This window comes from Chiloscyllium punctatum, chromosome 10 (assembly GCF_047496795.1).
Source record: "Chiloscyllium punctatum isolate Juve2018m chromosome 10, sChiPun1.3, whole genome shotgun sequence".
Classification (NCBI taxonomy): domain Eukaryota; kingdom Metazoa; phylum Chordata; class Chondrichthyes; order Orectolobiformes; family Hemiscylliidae; genus Chiloscyllium; species Chiloscyllium punctatum.
The window spans coordinates 80,946,584-80,965,211 of record NC_092748.1 but is presented as its reverse complement, the minus strand read 5'-3'; the positions used below and the strand labels follow the sequence as shown (position 1 = coordinate 80,965,211).

General features: G+C 38.3%; 1 protein-coding gene across 8 annotated transcripts in view; it reads right to left on the bottom strand.

Moving 5' to 3' along the window:
* LOC140482335 (solute carrier family 35 member F5-like) overlaps nucleotides 1-18,628 on the bottom strand; it is a 117,791-nt gene that overhangs the window by 76,080 nt on the left and 23,083 nt on the right. For all 8 annotated transcript variants that reach the window (XM_072579629.1, XM_072579632.1, XM_072579630.1 and 5 more), the window contains 3 exons: nucleotides 16,680-16,761; nucleotides 11,838-11,925; nucleotides 11,589-11,650 (listed from right to left, as the gene is read on the bottom strand). In XM_072579629.1, the coding sequence (XP_072435730.1) occupies nucleotides 11,589-11,650; nucleotides 11,838-11,925; nucleotides 16,680-16,761 (232 nt within the window). The remainder of the gene's footprint in view (nucleotides 1-11,588; nucleotides 11,651-11,837; nucleotides 11,926-16,679; nucleotides 16,762-18,628) is intronic.

Sequence of the window (18,628 nt, the reverse complement as noted above, 5' to 3'; positions counted from 1 at the left end):
TTTGGAGACAGCGATCACAATTCTGTCAGGTTTACTTTAGTGATGGAAAGGGATAGGTCTACTCCACCGAGCAAGAGTTACAGCTGGAGGAAGGGAAATTATGATGCAGTTAGGAAAGATTTAGGAAGCGTAGGATGGGGAAAGAAACTGCAGGGGATGAGCACATTAAAAACGTGGAGCTTATTCAAGGAAAAGCTCCTGTGTGTCCTCGATAAGTATGTACCTGTCAGGCAGGGAGGAAGATATAGAACGCGTGAGCCGTGGATTAGTAAGGAAGTGGAATCCCTGGTCAAGAAGGCGGCGGCTTATATTAGGACAAAATGTGAAAACTCAGTTCAAGCGCTTGAGGGTTACAAGGAAATCAGGAAAGACCTAAAAAGAGAGCTCAGAAGAGCCAGGAGGAGACATGAGAAGTTGTTGGCGGATAGGATCAGGGTTAACCCTAAGGCTTTCCATAGGTATGTCAGGAATAAAAGAATGACGAGGGTTAAATTAGGGCCAATCAAGGATAATAGTGGGAAGTTATGTGTGGCGTCAGAGGAGATAGGGGAAGCACTAAATAAATATTTTTCGACAGTGTTCACTACAGAAAATGAAAATGTTGGCAGGGAAGATACAGAGATACTTGCATCTAGACTAGAAGAGATTGAGGTTCACAAGGAAGAGGTATTAGAAATACTGCAGAGTGTGAAAATAGACAAGTCTCCTGGGCTGGATGGGACCTATCCTAAGATCCTCTGGGAAGCAAGGGAAGAGATTGCCGAGCCTTTGGCTTTGATCGTCAAATCATCATTGTCAACAGGAATAGTGCCTGAGGACTGGAGGATAGCAAATGTGGTTCCCTTGTTCAAAAAGGGTAGTAGAGACAACCCTGGTAATTACAGACCAGTGAGTCTCACTTCAGTTGTTGGGGAAAAAGTGTTGGAAAAGCTTATAAGAGATAGGATTTATAACCATCTCGAAAAGAAAAATCTGATCAGGGACAGTCAGCATGGTTTTGTGAAGAGTAGGTCGTGCCTAACGAATCTTGTTGAGTTTTTTGACAAAATGACCAAACAGGTAGATGAGAGTAAACCGGTTGATGTGGTGTATATTGATTTCCGCAAGGCGTTTGATAAGGTTCCCCACAGTAGGCTAGTATACAAAATGCGGAGGAATGGGATTGTGGGAGACATAGCAGTTTGGATCAGTAATTGGCTTGCTGAAAGAAAACAGAGGGTTGTAGTTGATGGAACATGTTCATCTTGGTGTCCGGTTACTAGCGGCGTACCGCAAGGGTCAGTGTTGGGTCCACTGCTGTTCGTCATTTTTATAAGTGACCTGGATGAGGGCTTAGAAGGGTGGGTTTGTAAATTTGAGGACAACACTAAGATCGGTGGAGTTGTGGATAGTGACGAAGGATGTGGTAGGTTGCAAAGAGACATAGATAGGATGCAGAGCTGGGCTGAGGGGTGGCAAATGGAGTTTAATGTGGATAAGTGTGAGGTGATACACTTTGGATGGAGTAATCAGAATGCAAAGTACTGGGCTAATGGCAAGATTCTTGGGAGTGCAGATGAGCAGAGAGATCTCTGTGTCCATGTACACAGATCCCTGAAAGTTGCCACCCAGATTGACAGGATTGTTAAGAAGGCATACAGTATTTTGGCCTTTATTAATAGAGGGATTGAGTTCCAGAACCAGGAGGTTATACTGCAGCTGTACAAAGCTCTGGTACGGCCACACTTGGAGTATTGTGTACAGTTCTGGTCACTGTATTATAAGGAGGATGTGGAAGCTTTGGAAAGGGTGCAGAGGAGATTTACTAGGATGTTGCCTGGTATGGAAGGAATGTCTTACGAGGAAAGGCCAAGGGCCTGGAGGTTGTTCTCGTTACAGAGAAGAAGGTTGAGATGTGACTTAATAGAGACATACGAGATAATCAGAGGGTTAAACAGGGTGGACAGAGAGAGCCTTTTTCCAAGTATGGGGACGGCAAACATGAGGGGACACAACTTTAAAGTGAGGGGAGTTAGGTATAAGACAGATGTCAGAGGTAGTTTCTTTACTCTGAGAGTAGTAAGGATATGGAATGCTTTGCCTGCATCCGTAGTAGATTCGCCAAGTTTAAGTGCATTTAAGTCGTCATTGGACAAGCATATGGATGTATATGGAATAGTATAGGTTAGATGGGCTTCAGATTAGCATGACAGGGTGGCGCAACATTGAGGGCCGAAGGGCCTGTACTGCGCTGTAATGTTCTATGTTCTATATGCTCCTATTTTCTATGTTTCTGTGATTGGCAGTGAGAGAAAGAATTTATAATCATGAATGTTACAGAAGACAGTTAGTTCCTAAAAGGGTATAATGACATCAAAATATAAGCTCCACCCATCAGGATATAAGGACAATTCCTGAAAGTGCGAAACAGTTGTGCTTGTTACCAAAATGTGTGAGAAAATATTTCAGTTGTAGAAATGTGAACCTACTCTGAAGCTGAGTCTGATGTCTGAAGAGCCATTCTAGTATCAGATGCAATTAAACTAGCTTTTGTTGGCAATAAGACATAAACATGCTTACTGCCTATCACGATTGAATCCATCTTCCGGAGTGTGTGCCTCCTTCCTCACATGATGTCAGTCGCTGACACTGATTCTAGGAAGGAGGACTGGTGGCAGTGATACTTCCCAAAACTTCTCAGCCTCACCATTATAATAGATAACAGATCGCAGTACGAGATACATTAAACACCAAGATTCAATAACAGTACAGGAAACCACTTCTTACTTGGTGCTTCTTGTTCATCACTTCTCTGACTTTAAAGATTCCAAGACACTCAGATCATAAAATATCTCAAACTTCTTGAAAATGTCATAGCAGGTGATCATTAATGGTTCATCATCAGAATATCTCAAGTACAAGCAAGAGTAGGCATTTCAGAGCCTAGAGCTTGATCCGCCATTCAATACCATTATGGCTGATCTCATCTCGGCCTCAACTGCACTTTCCTGCCTGCTCTCCAATACCCTTCAATCTGTCTGTCTATCTCTCCCTTAACATTCCTCAATATTCCAGCACCCACTGCATTCAAGGATAGTGAATTCCACAAATTCACAGCCCTTTGAGAGCAGTAAGTTTTCCTCAACTTTGAAACCTGCTACCCCTTATCCAAAACAATGAACTCTCATCCTACATTTCTCCACAGGGGAAACATCCTATGTTTCATCCATCAATCCCACTTGGGATCTTATAAATTAAATTAGATCTCCTCTCATACTTCTAAATTCCAGAGTATAGGCCTAAATTGCTGACTATCTTCATAAGACAAACACCCTCACCTCTGGAATCAATCTATTGAACCTCCTCTTTACTGCTTCTAATAGAATTAAATCCCTTCTCAAATAAAGGGATGAAAACTGTAAATAATACTCCAACCGACGATTGCAGCAACACTTCCCTACTTTCATACTCTATTCCTTTAGCAATAAATAGCAAAGTTCCATTTGCCTTCCTTATTACCTGATCAAAGTGCATACTAACACCTTGATAAATGTCTGATTGATGTTTAATGGGCAGCACAAATAGAACTATGGCTGCTTGTGTGATAACTTCATATTTCTAAGGTGACACAAATTTCCTTGCAATAATACACTTGGGTACATCTCCTCTCCATTCACATTGTTTTTCCCTCAATGCAAATAATTTAATTCCAATCCTCCTCATTTGAATTTAGGAAAGACTAGGACATCAAAGTCTTGTGCTATTTTAACAGTGCCAGCACATATTGACAGCTTGCTCAACTTAGCTGATGGGTGAATTTGGTTTCGAGAAAGAATAAAAATGTTCCTCTCACTATCTTGGATGGTAGTGCTGAAGAAGATTTGTAATTTATGTTGCAGATATGTTCTTCAAATTGCTTTGGTTTCACATCACTGAGTCAATAACAGAGTCATAGAGATGCACAGCATGGAAACAGACCTGTCAGTTCAACGCATCCATGCCAACCAGACACCCTAGCCTAATCTAGTCCCACTTGCCAGCACTTGGCCCATATCCCACTAAACCATTCCTATTCATATACCCATCCAGATGTCTGTTATGTTGTAATTGTATTAGCTTCCATCATTGACAGCTCATTCTACCTTCTGTGTGAAAAAGTTGACCCTTAGGTCCCTTTTAAATCTTTCCCTCTCACCCTAAACGTATGCCCTCTAGTTCTGGACTCCCCCACCCCAGGGAAAAGACCTTATTTATTTATCCTACTCATGTCCCTTATGATTTTATAAACCTCTATAAGGTCACTCCTCAGCCTCTGATGCTTCAGGGAAAACAGGCTCAGCCTACACTGCCTGACCCTACAGCTCAAATCCTCCAACCCTGGCAACATTCTTGTATCTCTTCTGAAACCTTTCGGGTTTCAATTATTTTACTGAAATTGATTTCTGAAGCTTGGCAGTTCTAACAAAGTTTTAAAGTACAACACTTCAATTAACATTGATTTTGGCCAAATTATTTAGCAGTTTGAAATAATAGCAAAGGCAGCAAAAACCATTAATCTAACAAAAACTTCAGATGGAAACTGAGAGAATTACATATTTATGCAAATTATGTAGATATTTGCAAAAAAGTAAAAGAATTTGTCGATAACAGAGTAAATTAAAGTAATGCTGAGTGCCGGTTTGCAGCTGATTTGTTTTACCAACATTTGAGATTGATGGTGGTGTGGGCTATTCAGCCCTTCAAGCCTGTTTCATCATTGAGTAAGCCGTCAAACAGATCTGGTAGCTTTGATTAAGAATTATATTGTAATGCACAATCATCACATCCAGATTCTTTGTCGATGTTTAGGAGTGTTTCAAAGACTGCGACTGACAACAAACACAGTGCTGCAGCAGGTAACAGCACTTTGTTCTACTCATTCTCACTTCACTGAAGTCAGGATTTATGTCAAAACAGTTCAAGTAATAAAATTAAAGCATTTCTGGATATATTGATCTACCCTTTTCTTTTATTCATCCATTTTTCACTGCCCGTCACTGAGAAGTTCTCTTCAAATTTGCAACATCTCAACACCAAGTTACAAACCCAGGCAGCAAATAAAACCAAAACTGTAAAAAAGAGTGGAGCTCTGCAACTCTAAACTCTCGAGGACATCTGCAGAAATCATGCTGCAACTGTTAAAGACCGAAAGCATAAAGGTAACCAGACAGAACTAAATCAAAGACCTTCCCTTATACAGGGCCAGCATCTTGTCTTTTTTTAAATCAACCAATCATGTACACACTCTACTGTATCATATTTTCAGATACTAGATTAATGGGTTAACATAGGAAATCAGGTGGAGAGCACTGGTTAGTTCCTCTCTTCTATCTTCAGAAGTGACAGCACAGGGATGTTCAGTATCCCAAGTGGGTAATTATATTACAATTACATGTTTGCCATAGCAAAACACATTCCTAAAATCCCTAAGTGTGGAAACAGGCCCTTCAGCCAACAACAACACGCTGACCTTTCAAAGAGTATTCTGCCCAAACTCATTCCCCAACCCAATTACTCTAAATTTACCACTAACTAACACATCCCTGAACACTATGGGCAGTTTAGCATGGCCAATTCATCTCAGCTGTACAACTTTGGAGTGTGGGAAGAAACCGGAGTACCTGGAGGAAACACACGCAGAAAACAGAGAGAATGTGCAAACTCACACAGACAGTTGTCCAAGGCTGGAATTGAACCAGAGTCCCTGGTGCTGTGAGGTAGCAGTGCTAACCACTGGGGCACATGCTGCCCAAATGGGCTCCCCCCCCACGTTGTTTGTCTTTAATTCACTATCAATGTTCAATGCTTGCAGACCAATGAGGGCTCAGTGTCCAAAACTGTTATTGTACAAGACAACATGGCTTAGGGATTAAATTTAAAATCAGACAAATAATTGGACTTAAAGACAGAAAGTGGTGGAGAAACTCAACAGTTCTGGCAGCATCAATGGAGAAAGAACAGAATTAATTTTTAAGTCCGATGTGACTCTTTTTCAGGACTTCTTAAAGTTACTGGACTTAGTGCACCAAGTTGAAAATTTCCTTTCTTTCTCCAGCAGCCAATGTGGCAGTCAGTTGAGGTTCCAGTGCAGAAGGCACTCAAGGCTTGCTATGCTATATTCCTCTCTTTTCCCAGGTCTTGTTGCTTTCCTGGTACAAACAAAAGCATTACCAGGAATCCTGAACCATATTGAAGTTACTGTTAGACGTTTATAGGTGGGTACAATGGTAATTTCACTGAAGTTCTGTGGAGTTCCTATCCAGCCAAAGAGTGGAAATTTATTGCTTCAAATTGAATAATCAAACAAATAGACTTACTTAAATTTGGATTGTGATTAGTCACATAGAGAGTGCTTGAAGTGGTGTCCTGTAGTCAGCATCATATATATTTTGCCTCACATAATTAACTGAGTAGTCTGGAGCACTGTGGGTCTCAGTCTAATCTGTAACAAGTACTCTAGGGGTTTGTGGAAAATGCCCTGCTTAAATCAGAGTATAAATTAGTCGGAATGAGGTGCAGTAACCTAAAGACTAGAGGACTAGGTCAAATCCTCGTTTGTTGAAAGTCCTGGGATGTGAACATTGTGTGGCCTACATTTAAATAAAGATATTATCTAATTATCAATGATTTATTTAGTCACTCACGTAGCTTGATGCCAGAGATAATTACGCTGGGGATATAAAACCAGCAGGTGACATCTGTTATCTTACCCAGGTAACCATTCTAGAACTCTGAGGTTAAATGAGTGGTAAGTGTTATTTCACCATAGGTAACCTGTGTGGCAAAAAGTATGCAATACCTAACTTTCACTTGCCATCTGTGTTTTTAGAGAGCAATCATTTCGAATCATAGAATCACTACAGTGCAGAATCAGACAATTCAGCCCAGTGAGTTGCTCTCAATCAGACCCAACCCCCTATCCTAACCCCGTAACCCCATATTTACCATGGTGAATCTACCCAGCTTGCACAACTGTGAAGTGTGCGAGAAAACTGTAGCACCCAGCGGAAACCCACAGACACGGGGTGAACTTGTAAATTCCACATAGTCATCCGAAGATAGAATTGAACCCGGGTCTAGGGTACTGTAAAGCAACAGTGCTAACCACTGAGCCACCATGCCACCCATTTACTTATCCATTCACTTGGATTGTTAGCAGCAATGCCAGGTTTTTATTCTTTAGCTAAAATGTTGACTTACCAGGAAGCTAGAAATTGAGTCTGGAACTTCATGGTCTATGTAGCTGAATACTTCACTGTAAAAAAAAGGATGCTCTGCAATCAGACAGCTATGGTTCCCCACTACCACTTCAGATAGGTCTTTCAGAATAAACAATTCCTGTTATGTCAAAAATGTACTTTTTGGTGGTGTTGAATTTTTGATTTGCATTTTGTATGACTAAAGGCAGTCAAATGTTATGCAAATTGCTTGTCATTAAATTTACCATGTGCTTAGTGCAGACATACTGAGTTCATGTCAATCATAACGATCCTGGCCATTATCAAAGATTAGCTATTCAAACAATATCACTATGAATATTCATCCTTCTCAATTTAGATGAAGTCATTTCTTTTTTTCAGCATAATTTCAAGAGGATTTGAATCACTTTTCTATAAGTAAGCATGCCTGCAGTGATGAAGCTCCAGTCACTTTGAGAAAGGTCAAAGAATTAGTACCTGTCTGGCAATTGTGGATTTGATTGGCAACTATTAAGTGAACAGAGAGGCAGAAGCTAGGAAATTAGAGACCTGTAAATTGTGGGAAGATATAAGATAGAGTGAGTAGCACTTAATGAAATAACTTAAAGAGTAGGCGAAACTAGATTTGTAGATAATAGGTCATGTCTAACAAACCAAAATGAATTGAAGGAAACAACACAAACAGTAGATCAGGAGATGCCAGTGGATGTAAGTTATACCAACATCTATAAGGAATTTAGAAATGTTGGTATAAACAGACATAATGAAAATTAAAGCTCAAAGGATTGAAAACAAATTATTTGTGAGGTTTGAGAATGGGTTAGGGGATCAAAGTAGGGATAAATAGTATTTACTGGATTTGGTAAAATAATTAATGTTATTCCTCATTGATCAGCAACAGTCAATGTTTCTCTAAGCTACACAGCTGTGTGCATGCATGCAATCACTCCTCCATTCTACACACGGTGAGTGGCATGCTGACATGGACCACAGCATCGACTTGCAGCTCCAGAAGTTGCTGCCACTCACAAGAGAAGGAAGTTTCGGGGGAACGCGGACAATAGGGCCTCAACTATTCTTCATTATTACTTTGGTAACATAATGGAGAGTCATATTGGTAAGACTGCCGATGACACAAAGATTTGTGGCGTTGTAAGTAGCATAAGTACATAACGATATGTGAAATTGGAGCAGGAAGAGACTTTTTCTTTCTAGGTTATTCTGTCATTCATCCTGATCGTGGCTGATCTGTTACCTGAAACTGCACCTTCCCACATTATTCCACATCATTTAATAACTCATATTCAACAACTGAACATATACAATCCTCTGGGGCAAAGAATTCCAAGGAAGCACAACCCTTTGAATGAAGAAATTTCTCCTTGTATTCCGGAAAAGATAGATGTGTTGTTGAAATTTTTTTGTATTGCACTCAATGGGACAAATGTTAGAATGCCAAATTTCAAATGGGGCATCAATTTATAATGCATAAAATGAGGGATCTTTTTCTAATGAAATCAAAATTAATGGTCCATTTAAAATAAAAGGAACAAGACTTCCACAGCATGACATTTTCTCCTCCAACTCCAACAATTCTCAACTCTTGTTCTATGACAGCGAAATTGCTCAGTCCTAAATGACTGACACTTCATTCTGAGACTGGAAATCTCTGTTCGCAATTTTTCCGCATTGTGGATGAAAGTATAAAATTACAAAAAGGCATTGATAAGACTAAGTGAGTGGGTAAAGATTTTACTCTTAGGTACATTGGAGTTCATCCATTTTGGTCCAAAGGATAGCATTGTATCATGGAATCATACAGTCCAGGGGCGGTCCTCTGGTTCATCAAGCTTGTACCATCAGAAAAATTACTCTAAACATAGATTAGTCCAATTTTCCAGCACTTGGCTCATAGCCTTGTATTTCATTAACCATGACAAGCTAACAACAATTGACAGTCACAGTATACAGTTGGTAAAATGCAGTAGATTTTAATAAAAACTAGTAAATCCTAGCAGATACAAAAAAAATTAACAAGATTAATATCATTTAACTAGAAGACTACAGTGCAAAAGGGAAGATGTTTTATTATAATCGCATAAATCCTGGTTAGATCACAGCAGGAGTAAGAGTACAACATTGTAGACAATGTGCCTCAGAAAATAATATTCTGTTCTTGGAAGGAGTGTAATACTGGAATATTAACAGTCTTCCAAGGATTAAATTATGCAGAGAGATTATATAAACTAGATTAGTTATTCCCAAAAATACCAACGGTTAAGAAATTATTTGATTAATGTATTCAGGATTTTGAAAGGAACAGATAGGATACAAAGGAGGAAACTTCTTTCTGTTGCGTTGAAGTGTCCAAGGCAAGAGTACATAATTTTAACTTAGAGCCAATCCATTCAGAAAAGAACTTAGGAAATACTTGTGTGTGCAAAGGATGATAGGATTGTGGAACATTCTCAATAAGAAACAGAAGTAGCTAGATCAATTAATAACTTTGAATAAGAGATCTAAATATTTCTACTACACAATGTACCAAAATATATGGAGCTAAGAAGTTAAGATAGAGATTAGCTATGATCTCATTGAAAAGGGGGACAGTTTTGAGCAGGTGAGCAGCTCAATTTCTGTCCCATAGACATTCAAGTGCGTGATGGGATCATAGATTGGGTGTGGTACCCTTCAATGATAAGTTTAGTGGGCAGGGATCTCTCACCACATCTTTATCTGGGTTTTATGCATTGTCAAGTAAATCATCTACACTCAGCATGTCAGTCTTGTGGGTCGACCGCTCAATTTTGTTCGCCTTCCACGAGAAGGATGTTAGGTCAGATTTGAAGCCATACTGTCAAATCCCTGTCTAGTCAGTTGGGAAAGAAAGTGAGTACTCTTTCTGTGGAGAAAAGTAATTTACATTTAATTCCTCACTATTAATTTCAATGAGCTAAAACTGTTTAATTTATATTGCGTGAAGTCTGCATGTCAGTTTACGTGAGTTCAGGGTAAATAACGGAGAGCAATGCTGAACCTAAGAAAAATAAAATAAAACAAGAAAATATCTATATAACAATTGTCACATTTTTCAGTAAATTGCTACAACCTTTTGTTTAAACCTAGAGTTCATACTGCAAAACTGAAACAAATTATTTGCATCATACTTGCATGATAAAACCACATCTTCAATTTTTTTAAGCACTTCAATCTGAACTCATTTGCCCCAGCAATGTAATAAATATTAACTTGAATTATGTAGTGAACAATAGAAGAACGTCACTTGCCATCAGCTTTGAATCAAGTTGCCCACAAATGTCTAACCATCTCTGTGGTGTTGCTTTCCCTTTTCCCTGGGAGTAGTTAAAAAATCTAGCATGAAGGCATAGTGATCTGTTGGTGCGCAGCAGTAATTTTAGCAAGCAGCTGAGTAGGCAATCACATTGAAACATAGCAAACCAGGTAGTTTCACTTGCACAATTTTTCCAATATCAAAGTAACTAATTATGATTAGATTAAGATAGAAGACAAAACAAAGATAAAATAATTTTTTAAAAAAAGGACACCGCTTGCCTAACAGAGAAATTTTACATTAATATATGTTTCTCAAAGCAAGAAAGTATGTTTCACAGAAATATTGGAATTAGTCCTCCATTAGAAATCCAGTTACAATTCATTCAATAAATTCATCTTTTTCCAGTATTCTTACAATAAAACAAATAGAGTGAAGTGGTAATTCTTATCAATTCAATTGATTTCTTATTGATTGCAGTTTGGAGGGTGCCTGCATTGCATATCTTTTAGAGAAGAATAGATTCATCAACAGCAACTTTTGAATTTCTCTTTCACTCCACAAAAATGTGAACTTCAAAAGTGCGGTCAGTTTCAGTCAAATAATAAATGGTGAATGTTAACAATTTCAGAACATACCTTGATCAATATCTATTTCATAAAAATAAACAGCAACTGCTGTTGCTGTTAAATTTCAAGAGTTAATAAAGATGGGACTAAATAATCCCTACATATTTACCACTGCCTTGAAGAAAGAACACAAAGACATTCCTTACATTCAGAAAAATGCTCAATACTGATTAAAAACATAATTTACATTATAGTCTGAATGTCTATGACTCAAGTTGAGTGAAAACATTTAATTCATTACTGTTGTCATTAATGAGTCTATTATTGTATTTAGCTAGAATTACTGTGCTGACCTAATAAATAAAATCAGTATTGAAGTTTGTAATGGCAAGACACAAATAAAATGAATTTTGAACAATGCACAAATTGGCAGGCAATAAGTACATAATACAATAAAAATTGTTACTTTCAAAGCAATTTTCTACAAAAGGATGGAGTAAAATATCTTACCTATCATGCCTTTTCCTTCTGTATCATTACTTGAGAGACTTACAAGGGTAACACCGCCAATGCTAAAAGAATAAACAGAAAAATGTACCAATTTCTCTTACAAGGAATTACTCCTTTAAGGATGAGATTACAGCTGTAATGTATGACAAATCGAGCAAATATTTTTATTGAGGAAAAGTCAGAATCTATACCAAAATCCTATAGTTTAGCAGAAATGTTAATATTTGTTCAAAGTTTTGTGATACATACCTTAAAATTACTGCTAATAATTTGGATAACGTAAACCTGTCTCCACTGTTGCTAGGAAACATTGCAGCTAGAAGTAAAGTGAAGAGACCTGTCCAAGAAAAAAATTCAAAATGACAAGCCAATTATTTTAAAAATGTAAAATGCTGTAAATGTGTACATAAATTTCCTGAGACAGTATTTCAACAGAATCGATTATTATTACATTAAAAAGTTCAACATGTCTGATGAGAACCCAAAATATTTTTATGAAAGTCAACTGGAGAATTACAGTTGAGCACACAATTAATATTGCCTTTACACACACACACACACACACACTAGTCATTCAAGGCCACACAAGCATGTGGAAACCAGGAAGGAAGTGGTTAGAAGTGCAGAATGTTAACAAGATGTGAAGAACTTTCATATAACTCACTTTATTTTACAAGCGTCTTAAAAGATATATCCACAGACGAAAAAATGAGTTAACAGCTCGAGTTATTTGGTAGCAGGAATTAACACAGATGACAAATGTGTATAGGCTCTACAATATTGAAATTAAGTCTAAAATATTATATCTTTAGAAGAATTTTTAAATAATTCGCATCTCACTAACGAACTGTCTTTCATCAGTTTAACCTTAGCACTTTCAATTTATACATTTAATATTTGCACTATTTACTAACATGTTTTTATGGCCAATTACCAACTTTGTCAGGTAGCTGAAACTGAACGCTAGATGGCATTGTTAGAAGTCTTTTTTTAAAGCAGTAATCCAAGCAAAAAAAAATCTACAGAGAACATTCCTTACTAAATTCTTAGAGATATTTTTAACTATACCAATCTGTATCAGCAGGGTATTTAAAATAAAAACAATTGATTCCCCATGCTAGATAGATTCAGTAATTTTTTTTGGAGCAATTATGTTTTGTTACTGTACCACGGATAACAGTTCCATCACGAGGTGGGCAGGAACTTGAACCTGAATTTCACAAAGGAGTTCCACAGGATGCCAAAAAACTTTTTTTTTCACAAATTCACTTTAAACAAAACAGCATAGTAACAATTGTTAACAGTTGCGATGATAATTACTAAGGAAATAATGTGATTCAGAAATAAGAAGATATGCCGCTCCATCATTTTAAAAGAGTGAAACAGAAACTGGATAACTACAAATACATCAGTTACTAAAAACTGGAGTTGAGAATGATTAAACATTTGAAAAGTATGAGCTGATCAAAGACGTGTCAGCATGCATTTTTGAAATTTGACTTCTTTGTGTTTTGAGGTGGTAATTAATATGTTTTCTGAATTTTGAAGTAAACTTAAAGTGCAGACTCAGCTGCCTGAATGGAAAGGCTGGGAGTTCAGCTGTCCCAAATACATACAAGTCACAAATGGCTGTTAAAATGAATACCTGAATTTTGGTTGCAGTTTTGACAATAATTCAAATTTAGCCAATTTGTTTAAATTATGCCCAGGATATGAAAACCCAATCGAGTTTGGATTTATAATTTTGACAACATCGGACAAATGACGGTACAATTTTGGGGGGGTACTAAAACACTGAGCATTTTGAAAACTGGTCAGAGAGTCAGCAATTATCATTGATGGGCCAAGCAACTATCATAGAGCGAACTGCCCATCTAACATTCTGCTCTCAAAAAAATTAGAAAACACGCTCTATCAAGGGTATCTTTTCATGCAAAACATACTCGCAGTAAAACAAAAGTAGCCAACCCAGGGAGATCAGCAGCCAGAAGACTGAGTGGAGAAGACAGAGAGAGTGTGGTCTTGAGAAAAGTTATTGTAATGTTTGATAATTCTGTTATTGGAACAGTATATATTTTATAGAGCTTGTGTCAGGTTGTAAGTAGTTAAGAAAAGGAGAGCTGGGATTTGTGAATAGTTTTTACTTAATGTTCAGTATTAGAGTTAGGAAAATAAATTGTTATGTTTCTTTAAATAGTGGAAGCTAGGTGTTCTCTGTCACTCACAATTTAACAGATTACGAAGTGAGGTGAACTTTTCTGGGTGTATGGTTTTAATTAACAGAGGGGTTCAACATCTGTGTTGTAACATGCCTCTTTGGATTGTGGAACCAAACTCAAATCGGAACACAGGGATAAAATAAAGGTTCTCTGGAATGACAGGATGTGGAGAGTCATGGTCCTCAGGAATATGTATTGGGGCCCTGGCATTTCAACATATATGAATGTCTTTGGTCAAAGAGTAAAACTGCCCACACAGTTTTCAGACGACTAAGTTAAGGGGAAGAGCACATTGTGAAGTAGGATAGAACTTTTATTGACAGACGAAGCAATTTTTTGACTACAATTTCAATTGTTAGAGCATTCGATCTTCCAATCGTTGTTGCTAAAGCTAACAAGTTCAAAACCAGTTTCTGGCCTTCCCAGAACTTTAGGCTCAGATGTAGGGTGACAGCTCATTTTCTCAGAGAAATTCCTTCCAATTAACGGAGCCATAGCATGCATGAAAAAAAAAACCTGGGAATGGTGGATGTCAGCTCTCCCACTCTTACTTGGGATAATCTAAAGTGATACAGCCTGACAAACTCACCTACGAGCAAGAGACAGAGAATACTTTCATTATCAAGCAGGTCGCATTGGAAATGGCCAAGGATGTGACAGCAATAATGCAGCCAATCTAATAATGACCAGGAGGATCCAGAAACAAGAAAGTCTGATGAAAGGCCATTGATCTCAAACATTAAATTTGATTTTCTCCCTCCACAAATAGAGTATTGTTTGTTTGTTAGTAAATTCTGTTTTTAACTTCAGATGGTCATTATAGGCAGGAGTAGTCCTACATTGCTGGGTGCCAGTGACAATCACTCCTTGGCTACTGGCAATGCATACTCACCTGGTCCAGTGGGATGCATACTGTGGAAGATATCAGGGACAATCATGAGAACCAGAGCCTCATCAAGCACTTACGTGAGCATATGAATGGATAAATGCTAAGATAGTGATTCATCACTAGGACCAGGGGGCATCGTCTCAGGATTAAGAGTCACCAATTTAAGACTGAGGTGAGGGCTTCCTCTTTCAGAGGGTTGAGTGTCTTTGGAATTCCTTACTACAGAGAGTTGTAGGAGCAGAGTCCTTGCGAATATTGAAGACTGAGATACATCAGTCGGAGATTCAAGGGTTATGGAGAAAGGGCAGCCAAGTGAACTTGAAGAGTTCATGATCCTGTTGAATATGGAGCAAGCTCTGGGATCTGAGTGGCCTACTCTTGGTCCTATTCTTATGGTCATATAACTGGCTTTCTGCACATTGACCCTCCATTGGGATCTCATCTAGTTCCAACTGCATTTCAATGGGCATCCTCACTTTCCTATGGAGGGTCTTGTGGGTGCGGAGGAGGCGTCTTAAGGTGTTGATGATGTTACTCCTGCTGTAGCATGTTGTAGTAAGCCCCTTGCTCTAGACCCTCGGTGGAGGAAATGGCATAGCTCCAAAAGTGCAGCTGAGGATAGGTAAAGGTTTGGTCAGAAAAAAATGCCTTGCAGAGAATTGATATTCAAAAAGCAAGAAGTAGCAGCACACTGTGACAGAGGTGGTGCTTTGCATAGAAGTTGCTCAGCCTAAATACATCTGCAACTCTTTTGTGTAACTGGTCAAAGCTTTCACAACTACTCAGTTTTATTTTATGACATACTCTTATCTTCTAATTGCTGTTGGGGATGCAGTGTGAAACTGCTCCCATATTGGGAAGGGTAGATTCCATTAGAAAAATCCCTCAAATGATTTCATTTTTCTTCACATCTTCTCTATGGCAGTTCCTGTCTTTTCTGGAAAACTATCCCTGGGGAAAAAAACAGCCAGAAGTAGGAACATGTAGGGCTGGTTTGTCAACATTATTTTGTGTCTGGTTTTCTTGGCCTACTCCTGCATCATTTCCAGTTGCTTGAGAAAATTTCCCTCGCTAACTCTGTTCCTCCTACTTCAGACACAGCCAGAGCTCCTAATATTTCCAACATCTTCTGATTTTATTTTAAATAAGGCAAGTACAAAACGTACTTAAAATTGTCAACAAAGTATTAGTATTATCTCAAGGAATTAGAATTCAAAAATGAGGAAGGTGATGCTTCAGATTTACAATCTTGGTAAGACCCCAAGTAGAGTAAAGCATTCCGCTTAGGGAAACAAATCTTAATTTATATTATTCCTGAAGGACATACAATGCAGTCTCTCCAGAATGATACCAGTGCTGAAAAGCTAAAATTATGTGGACAGTTTTCATAGACATCTTTCGGTTTCCCTTGAACTTGGAAGGTTGAGAGGTCATTTAATCAACGTAATTAAAACAATAAAATCAATACAATAAAGAGAAATTACATCCACTGGCAGCAGGATCTTTGGCATGTAATGTTAAAATTAGAACCAGATAATTTAAGGGAAGGAAATCAGAATGCATTTGGTCACACACACTGTAGGGAAATCAAGAACTCCTTCTCCTAAAAGGTTATGCATGCTGGGTCAACTGAAAATTTCCCAGACAGAGACCAATGGGTTTTTGTGAAATATGGACATCAAGGAATGTTGATCCAGGATAGGTAAACTGAATCAAGGCGCAGTTCAGACAGAAACTGAATGGTGAAACAGGCTTGAGAAGTTGAATGGCATAGTTCCAATGATTTGGTTTATGGTGATACATGATTTGAAGTTGTGTTCTCGCTATACAGCAACATACTTTTGATGCATTAGCTTTGCCAGGCAAAAAAAATGGAATGAAATCTGTAAAGCTTATTTCTCTTGTATGAGCTGACATGCGTAAAACATTTTTTACACAATACAATAGAACGGACAAGAAACATACTTTTTATACATAACTTACCCGAAGTTGAGGACAATATGTTAACAATAGCAACCTGAGTATCAGAAAGCGCCTCCTGATAGGAAAAGTTTGCCAGAAACCACTGAAAAATTAATTGCACAATTGAAGAGAAACATACTATTGTGTACAATTTATTTTTGTTACATTAATATTCAACTTGTCCAATAACAAACATGAGTGAACAGATTTCACAGAATCATAGATCCCTAGAGTGTGGAAACAGGCCATTTGGCCCAACAAGTCCACACCGACCCTCTGAAGAGTATCACACCCAGACCCATTCTCCAACTCTATTACTTTATATCTCCCCTGACTAATGCAGCTAACCTACACATTACTGAACACTTTGGGCAATTTAGCATGGCCAAATCACCTAACCTACACGCTTATGAACTGTGGAAACCTTTGCAGACATGGGGAGAATGTGCAAACTAGCAGTAACTGTTCACTAAGATATGGGCCAGATATGCATTGTGGGGCGGGAACCCCGTTACAAGATGATCTTGGACTGTGCATGTGGCCAAATTTCAGTCACAGCTACAGAAGGGTGGAGGAAACTTGAAATGTGACATGGAGTGCTTCAAATTGTTTGGTGGTGGGAACATGCCCAGAAAACGGTACTCCCTCCAATTGTGGAAAACGGTGCATGACCGTTTGAAAATTTAACCATATAGTGTCCTAACCTAAACTGCATTCACTTTAACTTCTCCCTCAACAACAAACTAAATTACACTGATTATGTATGATTAAGAGCATGTGTTAAACATTTCTGAGCATATAACAGTTATAAAATACATTAATTTTCCACATGATTATTTCATATACAATGTTTAATAAGGAAGAATGTATCCATCTGTACTTTCAAATGAGACTAAGAAAAATGATTTAGTACATAAATACCCCAACAATTTTTAACATAAAGAACAATGAGCAAGAGCAGGCATTCAGCTCCGTAGGCCAGTTCAACCCCACTGCTTGGTTCCATAATGCTTCAACATATTAGCAAATAAAAATCTCTCTCTTCTATACATTTATTCAGTGTCATGTCATCCACCACACTCCAGGGTCGTGAATTCCAGATTCATGAGCCTTTGAGAGACGTATCCCTCCATTAAATCTGCCACCCTTTAATTTAAAATTATGACCTCTTGTTCAAGATTGCCCCACAAGGGATAGATCTGCTCTCCGTTTACATTGTCAATCCTCTTTAGCATCTCATATAGATCTATTAGATCTCCTCTCATTCTTCTGAACCCAAGCCAAAATAGGCTGAAAATAGGCTCAATATCTCCTCATAATACAGCTGCACTAAGAGAGGACATCTTGAAGGACTCATCCAGTCAGGCCATATGGGTAGAATTTAGAAATAAGAAAAGATGCAGTCACTATAATGGGGTTTTAACATGGCCCTCCTAATAGCTAGTGGGAGAGAGAGGAACATATATGTAAATAGATCATGGGAACAGGTAAAACAGAGTTGTTGGAGTGGGTAATCTTAAATTTCCCTAATATTGATTGGGACTCCATCAATGCCAATCCCTTAGATCGGTTGGAACTTGTTAGGTACATCCAGGAGGGCTTCTTGAAACAATATGCAAGCTGTCCAATGAGGGCACAGGTCATACTAGACCACGTATAGGACAATGAGCCTGGCAATAATCAACGTTTCAGTGGGGGATCGTTTTGGGAACAGTGATCATAATTCCATAAGCTTTAGATGGTTAAGGAAAAGGATAAGACTGGTCCTCAGGTGAAAGTGCTAAACTGAGTGAAGGCAAGTTACAGTAGCATTCGGCAGAAACAGGAGAAATTAGATTGGAGGTGGCTGTTTGAGGGTAAATCCATATGTACCTGGGGAGTCTTTTAAAGGCCATTTGATCAGTGCTCAGGAACAGCATGTTCCTGTGAGCATGAAAGATAATGATGCCAAGATTTGGGAACACTGGAGA